The sequence below is a fragment of the Amborella trichopoda genome, chromosome 5 (genome assembly GCF_054954075.1).
Source record: "Amborella trichopoda isolate Santa Cruz 75 chromosome 5, AtrichopodaSantaCruz75HAP2 v2.0, whole genome shotgun sequence".
Taxonomy (NCBI): domain Eukaryota; kingdom Viridiplantae; phylum Streptophyta; class Magnoliopsida; order Amborellales; family Amborellaceae; genus Amborella; species Amborella trichopoda.
In genome coordinates this window covers 1,471,569-1,484,839 of record NC_142340.1, presented here as the reverse complement: position 1 = coordinate 1,484,839, position 13,271 = coordinate 1,471,569, and the positions used below count along the sequence as shown (strand labels likewise).

General features: G+C 32.9%; 1 protein-coding gene across 1 annotated transcript; it reads left to right on the top strand.

Moving 5' to 3' along the window:
• The first annotated feature begins 3,902 nt into the window (after positions 1-3,902).
• Positions 3,903-5,189, top strand: LOC18426663 (protein NRT1/ PTR FAMILY 1.2). The gene is made up of 5 exons (XM_088867780.1): positions 3,903-4,321; positions 4,409-4,539; positions 4,691-4,847; positions 4,893-4,975; positions 5,101-5,189. Exons 1-5 carry the CDS (start codon positions 3,903-3,905, stop codon positions 5,187-5,189), a joined length of 879 nt encoding a protein of 292 aa, XP_088723906.1.
• Positions 5,190-13,271: the final 8,082 nt, after the last annotated feature.

The following is a 13,271-nucleotide window of genomic DNA, read 5'->3' as shown; positions in this document are numbered from 1 at the left end:
AGGCGCACCTCCAAAATTTATCATAACATGTAATTTTATTGTAAAACGTTTTTCGACATAAAAAAATCTATCTTTAAAAGAAGGTGGTCCCATGAAGGTAACTTTGTTTTTCCCAACCAAAATAAAGATGGACACCCATGTGCTAAATGAATCTGTATATTGAATATGGTTGGTCCCATAATGATAATTTGTTAAGAAACAACTAACAATTGTTACAGGCAACAATGAGCAACCGGAAGTGGGTACAAAATACTCAGGGAAAACAAAAACCACCAACTCAGAGAGAGAGAGAGAGAGCAGGACATTGGACCAAGACATTTCTACAAGATACTCTTCAGGCTCTGATCAATTAAAAGGTGAACGCTTATTCACAAAATTAGTACAACTCAATTTTTAATATATATATATATATATATATATATATATATATATATATATATATATATATATATATATATTGCAGTAATCTGATTCGCTGATCGGCTGAGGCTGAGCCCTCTCGGATTTGGCAGAGTAACTCCGCCTTGCCCCAGGGGCAAGGTGATTTAAGGGTGGTTGTTTTGGGCGAGTAGGTTGTACATCATGTTCATAAAATGGCACTCATATTTTATATAATTGATTTTCTCTTCATTTTGTTTAGAAAAAATCGATTTTCTCTTCATTTTGTCCTCTTTTTACGAAACTAATGGATTAAGAGGATTAAATCAAGGATTCATGTATGGATTCGAGTGATCAAGGTGTTACATCTCGAGTTCAAATTCTACCATTGAACTACCAAAAAAAAAAAAAAATTAAGATGATTAAATCAAGGATTCATGTATGGATTCGAGTGATCAAGGTGTTACATCTCGAGTTCAAATTCTACCACTGAACTACTAAAAAAAAAAAAAAAGAAAAAAAAAAAAAAAAAGGAAAAGGGAGAGAGCCCAGAAAAGGCTTTGGGAAGGTCTCACTGGTTTCAAAGGAATCTTACCGTCTTTTTTTTTGGTTAACAAAATATTTCATTTTGCCAAGTTTTCATGTTTTAAAAGAGTTTTTCAATGTCCTGTTTAAACATTATCCACAATAGCAAACTGATTTTCATTTGTTTAGGAGTGGAAAGTGAGGGCATTGTGTGTGGGGTAAATTTACATTTCTAGTATAGTGCCATTCTTTTTTAGCACTTTAATGAATTCCAATAAATTATTTTCTCATTATAGTTGGAGTAACCTGAACAACAATCATAAAATAAGTGAGAATTGTTTCTCATTGATACTTTAATTTTTAGGATGCTTAATTTTAAAATTATTAGTTACCTAACTATTAGTAACTAAACCTAATTATGTAAAGGGTGCGGTTTCTATAAAGTTGCAACCTTAAACAATCCAATTACCGTGCACCTCCAATTTTATCGTAATATGTAATTTTGGTGTAAAAGATTCTTAGGATTATCATAAAATCTATTTTCATATTTAATTATAAAATTTTAAACTTAAGAAATGGTCAAAATCAAGTAGGTCGATAAATATATAAAAATCTTGAAAATAGACGGTCTAGATAATGTGTTACAAGATGCACTATTTTTGTGACTCAAAATCTTTTTTTTTTTTTTTCATATTCATACATCTCGATGTTTAATTAGAGGGTTTTTCAACATTAAAACAACATTCTCTGATAAATTTTTGAGGTGCATCTGTAATTCTACATTTTAAGGTTGCAACCTTATATAAACTTTTTCCTAATGTAAAATCCTCTAATTTTAAAATCATACATACACAATTGTTGGATATGTTAATAATAAACTTAGTCTTTTAGACACAATACATCCATACATTATTTAGACAAAAGGAAAGGTGTGATATTATGCCATATTAACGCACTTTTGTAGCAACTTTTATACAGAAAGACTAACAAAATAAGTGTTTAAAATTTCTTTTTGTCAGACATGAGAGTCATGTTCTTAGAGTAGCGACACACAGCAAAAACTATGGACATCCATGTCCATTTACACATATCAAACCCAAAGCACTTCAAACATATATTATTGGACCTGATGGAATAAGAGCACAAATATACAAACAAATTATAATAATCGAAAACTAGCAGTTTTATTTTCAACTTGAATTTCAGAGTGATCAAATGCCAAAATTTGCAGAGCCAGGAGCTAAAAAGCAATTACAAAGAAAGAAAGAATCATGTGGATCTCACACCACCACCATGAAGACAGGCAAGGAGTTGCAGAGAAAAAAGGTGGCATCAAGACCATGCCCTTCATCATAGAAAGAGAGAGATTACTTGAAATATTTCGATTTGAAAATTTTGACGTACACGCGAGCACACGCGGAGAGATTAATGAAAACTAAACAAAATAATTGCCATGAAAATTTTCAGCGAATGAGACATTCGAGAAGGTGGCGAACTATAGATTTCTAGCAAACATGATCTTATACTTGACAGGAGAGTATAATTTGACCCAGTCTCAGCAGCAAAACTCCTCTTCAATTGGTCTGCAATTTCCAATTTCATGCCCATAATTGGAGCTTTCATATCCGATTCTTATCTTGGTCGATTCCGAGTCATAACTATGGGATCCATCGCTAGCCTTCTTGTTAGTTCACTTTCTTTTCTCTTCCTAACTTGTCAGTAGTTTTGTTTTGTTTTGTTTTTGTTTTGTTCTTTTTATATTTTTGTTTCATGCGGGCTGGACCGCATGACTACATATGCGGTCCAAAAAGTATTAAGCATCTAGATTGATGCAAGTAGGTGTTCCATCTAAAAACAATAGAAACTAACAATCTAAACGTTTTCTTACTAGAATTATTATTTTTAATTTTAAAAATTGATTTATTTTTTCATATTCATGATCTCCGTGTTAGAGATTACATCGCCTGAAATATTAAGTACAAAAATCCATCTCAAAACTAGATTTATTAATAGGACCACATTTCTACATATGCGGGTTTTGCCACATAGAAACCGGGTCCTTTTTTGAATGATTTGATCATTTTCATGACATTTTTAAAAAAATTATTTTATATCTTTTCTCATCCTTTTATAAAGGCAAAAATTAGTTCCTAGCAATTTTTGTTTATGATGCATAACAACATCGTTCCTATCATGATGAATAAAAAATGAACTACTTACATTAAATTACTATGTGTTTGATGGGAGTAAAAAAAATAATTTGCTTTCCTACGGATGTAAACATGTGCATAAAGAAAATGCAACAGGATTGTATTCTATAGTACTATTCATTTTTGATATAAAGAAGTCCCAATCACCTTTAGCCATTTGATGTGAAATCCGATAGCCTCACCTTGGAATCAGCCCCACTTAAGTTACTTGAGCGAAAGATGTAAATAACATTACTTGTCTTGTGTTATATAATTAGAACGAGAAATTTTTTTTTTTTTGTGAGAATATATACTGCGTTTGGAACTTTGAACTAGCAAGGGCACTAAGGTCATCCAGCTCAACTAACAAAAGAGGCGAAATTACCAAATGCCTTTAGTTATTTAAGGTTTTAAACCCATAACAACGGTAATTTGTGTATTTTATATGAAACTACTAGAGGTGATTAGTCAATTTAATCACCCATTAATTTTTTGAGGTGGCTTGACAATTTTATTTATACTTTACCTAGTACATTTTAGTATGCTTTGTCTAAATGCTAATGAGCACCACACCATGTCTAAGTTCTTAGGATAAGCATATAAGACTTTATGACATTAATCATGCCATTTTCTTCTATAGTTCAGATGCTTTAAAGACCTTGTCATTAGATTTTATTCTTTATTTTTTTCCCTCTTTTATAGGGAATTATCATTCTATGGCTAACTGCTGCAATCCCAAATGCAAGACCTGAAAGCTGCACTCTCCCCTCACTATCCCAAATTGCTATTCTCTTCACCTCTTTTGCATTGATGTCAATTGGGGCAGGTGGGATAAGGCCATGCTCTCTAGCTTTCGGGGCCAATCAAATCGACAGAAGCGAAAACAACCCAAAGACACACAGTGTTCTTCAAACCTTCTTCAACTGGTACTATGTATCAGTTGCTTTGCCATTGATGACTGCAGTCACAGTGATTGTTTACATTCAAGAAGTGAAGGGATGGGTAGTGTGTTTTGGCGTACCTGTGATTCTCATGGCAATCTCTTCTCTGTTGTTTGTTATTGGTTCTCGCAATTATGTGAAGCAAGAGGTACAGGGAAGTGTATTCACAGGGCTGTTTCAAATGGTTGTAGCAGCTATCGAGAAAAAGCATCAAGTTTTGCCACTTGATAACTTGGATTTGTATTATCATAAAGGTTCCAAGCTTGCTACTCCGACACAATACGTCAGGCAATTAAACAAAGCTTGCATGATAACCAACCCAACCGAGGACCTAAACCCGGATGGATCGGCCTGAGACCCCTGGTCCCTTTGCAGCGTTGAACAAGTCGAAGACCTCAAGTCCCTCATAAAAGTGTTCCCCATCTGGTCCACTGGAATCACCATAGCCATTACCCTTCACCAACACTTCCCAGTGCTCCAGGCCACTGCCATGGACCGACACATTGGTCCTAATTTCGAAATCCCAGCTGGCTCCTTCGGAGTTTTCAGCCACTTAGCCGTCACACTATGGATAATCTTTTTAAAATCCGGTAGCAGTCCGAATTTCTGAGAAACTGACTGGGAAAAGGCCAAGAAATTTGTGCCGTATGGGTGCAGGCCTTCTTGCATTAACTGGTTCAATGGTTGTCGCTGCATTAGTCGAGGGAGCTCGTAGGAAGGGAGCCCTTCAGGTGCCCGAGGTGAAGATGTCGGCATTGTGGCTAGTCCCTCAGTATTGGCTCGCGAGGATCGCGGAGGCCCTAAGTGTAATTGGGTAAATTGAGTTCTACTACTCTGAATGTCCCAAGTGCATGTCTAGCATCGTGGTAGCCCTAATTTCTCTTGGGATTGCTGTGGGGAATGCGCTGGGGAATGTGGTCTTAACAATGGTGGGTGAGGCCAGTAGGAGTTTGGGTGCCTAAGGACATGGATATAAACAAGGGCCACTATGACTATTACTATTGGGTTCTAGCACTTATGTCCTTGCTTAATTTCATGTATTTCTTGGCATGTACTTGGTTGTATAGGTATAGGGGAAGTTGTTGAGGTTGATGGGGTGGATGATGAGGAGATTCCATTAAACTCCAAGGAAGAGTTCCCACTTCAACTAAGGTAGTGTGTTTTTTGTGCTAGGGATTGAAAAAATCTCTTGTCTGACTCAGGAGTCCCCCGCGACGAAGCATATTGTGCGGCGGGTGATTCTGGGGCCGGAAAACCCCAGAATTGCCTGAATCTCCCGATTGTCTGATAAATTCAGATTTTTTTGCCATTGCCTGAGTTAATTCGAAAATCCAAACAAATTGGAATAGTTTGAGCACTGTTGGTGGCTTCTTGGGGAAGGATAGTGAATGGGAGTTTAGTGAACTTCATGCAAGGGAAGGGGCTGTGGGTTTCTCCATTATTAAGGTGTCGAATTATGTGAATCACCTGAGTTTGGCTTGTAATAACTCTTTGATTTGGCCCTTATGTTATAAGAAGGGCAGGAGATTCCTTTGTAGGTGATGTGTTCAATACCCACATATGTAAAGACACTCAATGTGGCAATATGCCTTCAAATTTCCAAAACGTGTTGCTTTCTTTGTAATTAATTGTTTGATTAGCTGTGTAGAATCACTATTATATTTTCTCACTAGACATATGTCTTTATTAATTATTGGAGGTTACAAATGATGAAAAATGCCTCCATAGCTTTCAAACCAAAACATATTTTTATATAAAAATGTTTAAAAAAATACTCAAACATATATTTATAAAATCTTCATATTTAAAAAATGAAAAAAAATTATATAAGGTGTCAACATTGTACTATAGAAGTAAGGTGTCAACATATAAGGTGCCAACTAGAAGAGGTTGTTTCGATGCGAGAAAACCCTCTAGCTGATCATCTCGACCTCGATATGTATGTATACGAAAGAAAAAATGGATTTCAAGTTTTAAAAAGAATTCTTCTTGTAACACATTATCTAGACCTTCTATTTTCAAGATTTTTGAGTTCTTATAGGTGTGCACCATTCTCAAAACTTGAAATGTTATAATTAAGGGTGGAAATAGATTTTTTGGTCATCATAAATTTTTTGGCACTAGAACTGCATCGTTGAGTAGAGTTTGGGGTGACACATAGATTAACCTCAATAAAAAAAAAAAAAAATCCTATTTGCACCCTCTAAGCACTTGAAAAAAGAATGTCTCGAGATTGAATAGAAGCTGTCTAATTTTTAGTGGGTGAGATCCAAGTATTACAAAACTCAAATTTTAATTTTAGTTTTTCTAGTGATTATAAGGTGGTCACCAAAATTTAAAATTGGAAAAATCCTCCCACATAAGTCATCTGACTGAGGGAGTAGAAAATAAATTTTGTTTCTTAAGAAGCATAGTATACGTGCTCTTTATCTTTGTGCGAATTTCTGGAGCTTTCTAAAAGCTCTTGCTAGTACAAGGATAGCTGAAAGTTCTCCATGCTATTCACAAATGAGTTCTCGCCCTTGCCCAATGTGCACTCTCTCTTATGGTTTTCTTCCCTTTTTTTTATTTTTTATTATTATTATTTTTGGTAGTTCAGCAGTCGAAATCAAACTTGAGATGTACAATATTCTATTTCTCTCCATTAATGCTATTCAACGCAACGAGCTCAAAAGCCAACAAACAACAGCTTTTGTAAAAGCCATTGCACGTTAGCGCATCTATTTTCTTGCTTGTCTTTAGCTACGAGTGAACCGCATGAGTAAAAAATAGGCTTGCTCCCCTAAAGGAATGCCTCCGGCTCTCGTCCCTTTGCTCCCATAAGCCAGGTCAGCTCCATCTCGGCTGATATCCAGCTCTTGAAGGGATGGGGTCATTTAGGCATTTATTTTGTTATATTGCATTCTAGTGGTCAATAAGGAAAATCAAATCATCCTTTCTTTATGTCGCTTGAGATGAAATAGGATAAATGGGCTCCCATTTCATTCGTATAATGGTGGGATAAAAAGAGCTTTATTTCTTTTCCTCTATTCTATCTGAAATCTATTCTATCCGAAAGATATTTTGGAGATACATGTGATGAGAATATTCCTCACTTAGAATGCACTCTAATTATAAAATAAATGCGAGATCTTTTTCATCTAATACTTCATTTTGGCCAGATAGGATGCTTATTATAGAAGTATCAATTGCCTAATTGTAATTAAAAAACCGTTTGTATATCAAATTGTAGGAAGCACCACAATAAGTTAAAAAGGGTTCGATCAATAAAGAATGCCAAAAGATTTGCCACTCTCGTGTGAGCAAACTGTTCATTTACTCTTTCGGGTAAAACTTAAATAGGAGTATTTTCTGAGGCCGCAAATATTGGAGATCTGACCTCTTGAACCTAGTGACCAGCATAAAAAAAAAAAAAACAAATTGCACATTTTGATCTTGAAAAATTTGAACGTTTTAAGATTGAACAAGGACCATCCAATATTGAAGGTAATACCCACGTATTTCATAAATTCAATTCTTTCCTTTAGAATACTCATCTAGTGAATTTTAGATCGATCTTAAACTTCTAAATAAAAATATGGGATTGTATACATTGAGACCATTTACCTTTGCTACAGGAAGGTTACAATTACTTACAACTATCCGATGTGAAATCTGATGACTTGGATGTGTCATAAAGATCGAGAATTTTTTTTTTGAACTTTAAGCATGGCCAATAAAATAAATGCAGCGATCCAATTTTACATCCAATGGTCAAGATTAATTGTGACTACCTTAAATGATCTCATTATATACTTTATCTAAAAATATACTCCCAAGTAGTCTTTTTTTGTCCTGAGGGAGTTAATCTACAGTGTGTTCTTGTGGAGGCATTCTCTATGCCTTCATAGTAATTCAACTTTTTTTTTTTGTTTTAAGTGATAACTAACTTAGTAATTGAACCGCTTTGCACGGCAAGTCATGTATAGAAAACTAATTATGTGCTCAAGATTTTTGTTGCATATGAGTAGAGTTATTTGAGGCACTAGGATTATTGACAAATTGTTTGGAACCCTTTATTAACACTTTGTTTTTATTTCGTGGGAAAATGACATTATTTGCTTTCCCCCCGTCATACATGGCCAGTGTCACTCCTCTCCAAGATTTCCCCCCCTCCCCCCCCCCCCCCAAAAAAATCCCCAAGAGATATTATTACATAAATGAAAAATTGTTAAAAAGTGCAGTTTGCATATGGACGCATCCGTAGGTGTAAAGATAAGGTGCCTCTTCAAATTTTATCATGGTGTATAATTTTGATGTAAAATGTTATTACAATTATCTCAAAATCTATTTTTATATCTAATTATAAAATTTTAAATTTTAAAAATGGTTAAAATCAAGTAGATCTATAAACATACGAAAATCTTGAAAATGGATGGTGTAGATAATCTGTTGTAAAATGAATTATTTCTGAGACTCAAAATCTATTTATTGTTCATTGTCATACATCTCGATGTTGAGATGATCAATCAAAGGGTTTTTCAACATTAAAACTATCTTTTCCAATGGATTTTTGAGGTGCATCCGTAGCATCCTTATATAAACTTTTTCGATTGTTCAAATACACTTAAAAGATCAATTATCTAACATTGTGAGCTCAAGATTTTTTTTTTGGTTTTCCCCAAATATCCCCATGAGATATTATTATTGTAATGAGAAATTGTTAAAACACACATAAAATATCAATTATCTAACATTATGAGCTCTTTTCATTGTTTAACATCGTACATAAGGTTGCCCACTTATACTATAAAGGCGCACTACTGAATTTTGTCAGGAGATGTAGTTTTAATGTCAAAAACTTTATGATGACTAGAATAAATGTATTCGGCTCTAATTACAAATTGAAATTTTCAAAAATAGTATAGGTCATCCAGATCTGTAAATAGTTAAAAATCTTGAAAATAGACGGTCCATGTAACTTGTTATAAGATGAACTATTTTTTTTACTAAAAAAATTTATTTTTTTAATTTGTATTGATACATCTCGAGGTTGAGATGATCAATTATAAGGTTTTTAACATCAAACTACTATTTTGGATTTCTAAGATTCATCTTACTTCTGCACTATAAAGTTGCACCTTTATATGAACTTTTTCCTTTGACATTATGTGCTCAAGATTTTTGTAACATCAGTTATCATTATATGAACATTATGCGCTCAAGATTTTTGTAACATTAGTTAACATTATGTGCCTAAATTGTTTGTTGCATATGAATAGAGTTATTTGAGGTGGTAGGATAGTGACAAGTTGATTGGAGCATCATAACACTCTTTTCTATTGGATTTCGAAGATTCATCTTACTTATACAATATAAAGTTGCAACCTCATTTAAATTTTTTCCTTTTGACATTATGTACCCGCGATAAAACTTTTTCCTTTTGACATTATGTGCCCAAGATTTTTGTAATATTGGTTAACATTATGTGCTTAAGATTTTGTTGCATATGAATAGAGTTATTTGAGGCAGTAGGATAGTGACAAGTGGATTGGAACCCCTTGAGTAGCACCTTGTGTTTTTTTTTTCAAAAAAGTATATAATGAAATCATTTACTTTTGGTACATGGTTGTCATAATTAATCGTGACTGTTAGATGTGAAATTGGATGGATGCATTTATTCTATTGACCAAGCTCAAACTTTGAAATAAATTTTTTCACATTTTGTGACACACCTAAGCTATCAGATTTCACATCGGATGGTTATAAGTATTTGTGACTTTATTGTCCCAAAGATAAATGATAATTGTATACAATCCCTTATTTTTTTTAAAAAGAGGCATTCATTCCTCTGTTTTCTTTTTTTAAAAACAATAGAAATGTCTCCTTTTCCTCTTCATACATGGCCATGTGTACCTTCATGCAATTTACTTACTCTCGAAGTTTTATTCTTCTTTTCAAAATCATTTTAGTGAACCGATAGTCAATGATACATTGGATACAATGCCAATGGACCGGGTTAAAGGAATTATTACATTAATGAAAAATTGTTAAATATACTTAAAATATAAATTATTTAATATATTTCTCTTTTTCAGCTATTTAAATCATGATCGTACAATTTTTCATGTGATTTTTGAAGCGGATTCCAAAGAAATGAGTAAAATATTTAGTAAAAAATTGATATAAGGTGGCAACTTTGTACCATAAAAGCAAAGTGCACCTTAAAAATCCGCATAAATATGGAAATGGGGTTGAGGTTATAGTGGCAGCACCACCGCTAAGCTTCTATTCCCACTAATGCATTAAAAAACTACTATTTTTAAAGTGGATAGGGACTTGCAATCCCCACTTATCTACCCAAAAAACAAAACAAAAAAAAGACATAAAAAAATGTTATCAAGTGGAAAATCTTCTAGTTAATTATCTCAACCTCGATTGGGAGCCTTCCCAATTTCACTCATTCATGTTTATAGAGAAGCTAATATTTTGGTAGATTTTTTGGCCAAATATAGTGTCTTTTTACCTACTGTGGTGATATTTGATGTAGTAATTTCACCTTTGTGATCTTTTATCTTCAATAAAAATTGTTAACATTGGTAAAAAAAGAAAAAAGAAAAAACTTATCTCAACCTCAATATGTAAAATTATAAATAAAATAAACAAATTTCAAATCCTAAAAATAATGTATATTGCAACAAAGTTATTTAGACCGTCTATTTTAAAAAAATTTAAATTTTGTATATTTGGTCGATCTTGCATTTGTTTTTTAAATTTTAAATTTCATAATAACCGGCACCGACACTACATCTTCCAAAATAAACTTTGAGATGCACCATACTTATATCGCACAAACCTCACCTGAAATTTAAATAATTCATCTCTAATAAAACTTCCTTTAAAAGTAGAAACAACGATACAGTGACTATCACAACTTCTTTCCCACATTCCTCTCTATATATCAGAACCCCTCTCTCAACCATAGTTAGCAAGTTGGGGATTATCAATAAATCGGCTCACCATGAAATCGGAAACTAATCGTTTTTATTTTAAAAAATCGGGTAAAAAATATGGATCGGCAAAATACTTCAGGTAAAGAGATCATGAAGATATCGGACTAGACTAAAAAAATTGGATATATTTAAAATATTAGAAATTTTGAAACTCTATATATATATATATATATATATATATAAGTATAGAAAAAATTAATAGTTGTGAGGAGTAATGCTTTCACTCTATATATATCACTCAGTATAAAAATGACCTCCCTATAAATATAAATTTCAAATATTCAATGTGATATACCTCTAAGGGGTGCAGTTGGCATATGGATGCATCCGTAACTGTAGAGGTAAGGTGCACTTTCAAATTTTATCATGGTATATAATTTTGAGGTAAAATGTTTTTAAGATTATCTAAAAATCTATTTTTATATTTAATTATAAAATTTTAAATTTTAAAAATAGTTAAAATCAAGTAGACCTAAACATATGAAAATCTTGAAAATGGACGGTGTAGTTAATATGTTGTAAATGCATTATTTCTAAGACTTAAAATCTTTTTATTTTTTATGGTCATACATCTCGATGTCAAGATGATCAATCAAATAGTTTTTCAACATTAAAACTACCTTTTCCGATGGATTTTTGAGGTGCATCCGTAGTTCTATATGCATCCTTATGTAAACTTTTTTCCATCTCTAAATCATAAGATGGTTATCTATTCTATTTGTTAAGATATGTATTGGGTAGGTGAACTCAATTTTCACATTTCGAGAAAGAAATAGTCTACCCTATACTTGCATGGTCTACCCATAACCACGCCGAAAAAATACGCACCATATTTATAGCTCGAAAGCAAAACCAAAATCGAGCCAAAGGATTTCATGCTCCTATGGGAGCATAATGTCTATTTATTCCCACGGGTAAAGCCCAGGTGTAACTCAAGGATCTCATATTTTGGGGTATAGCCTCTTCAACCCACATTAGTCCCAATAAAAAAAATTTCTAAATCGTACTCTTTATGCACTTAAAAAAAATAAAAATGTCTCAAGATTGAACAGAGACGGTCCATTTTTTTGGAGTATGTAATTTAAATATTAGAAAACTCAAAAAACAATTTTTTCTTTTTTGAAATAAGGGATTGTATACTATGAGACCATCATCTTTGTCACAAGGAGCTTACAACTACTCCTAGCAATCCGATTGCTTGGGTAATATCACAAAGGACATGGTTTCTATGCGGCTAAGCTTGCATATGTAGAAATGCGGGCTTATTAATAAATCTCTTTTTGAGATGGAGTTTTTACTTAATTTTTAAGGATATGTAAACACATACATGGAGATTATGAATATGAAAAAAGAAGAAGTAAATTTTAAAAACTAGAAATAACAATTCTAATAAGAAAACATTTGGACCGTTAGTTTCCATCTAAATCCATAGTTTTTAGATGGAACGAAGATGGATACTTTACACTTTTTGGACATATGTTGTCATGCGGTCCACTCCGCACGAAACAATTTTCTTATCATAAATTCAAAAAACTTTTCTTTGAATTTTGAGCCTAGTCATATACACACTTTTAACCACCCAATTTGAAATCTAATGGACAAGAGTAGTTGTGATCTCCTTATACTAAAAGTAAAATGGTCTCTTTGTATGATTTACCTTAATATTTATAGAGTCTTACATAGTTTCCAAATTATTATATTGAAGAAGATCATGTATACTGCGTCCTTGTGGGAGCATACTTTGTGTCTACTCCCTCACACAAAACACCTATTTAAAAAGATTATTTTAGTCTAAAATTTTGAGAACTACATAAGAACTTCTAGATGATTGTTATCAAACGAAAAAATAAATAAATGGATTTTAAGTTTTGTGACACTTAAATCTAGCTCTTCAAAGTTTGGACGGTCTCTATTCAATCTTAAGGCATTATTCTTTTTCTAGTACATAGATTTTTTTTTTTTTTTTTTTTCTGGTTTGTTTTTGGATTGTAGAAATTAGAAACACAAATTTTGAGATCTAAAAAAAAATTCCTAACATGTGTTGCACCTGAGGAATAAATGAATTTGGAGTAGGAAATCTTGGTTATTGAAGAAACCTGCCAAGTAGGTCTTAAAACATATGAAAAACAATTAGCTCTTATACTATGCTCCCGAAGGAGTATATTATGTATTTACTCCCTCGCTCAAAACACCTATTTAGATAGTTTTTTTACTCTAAAATTTTAGGAACCATATAAAAATCACTC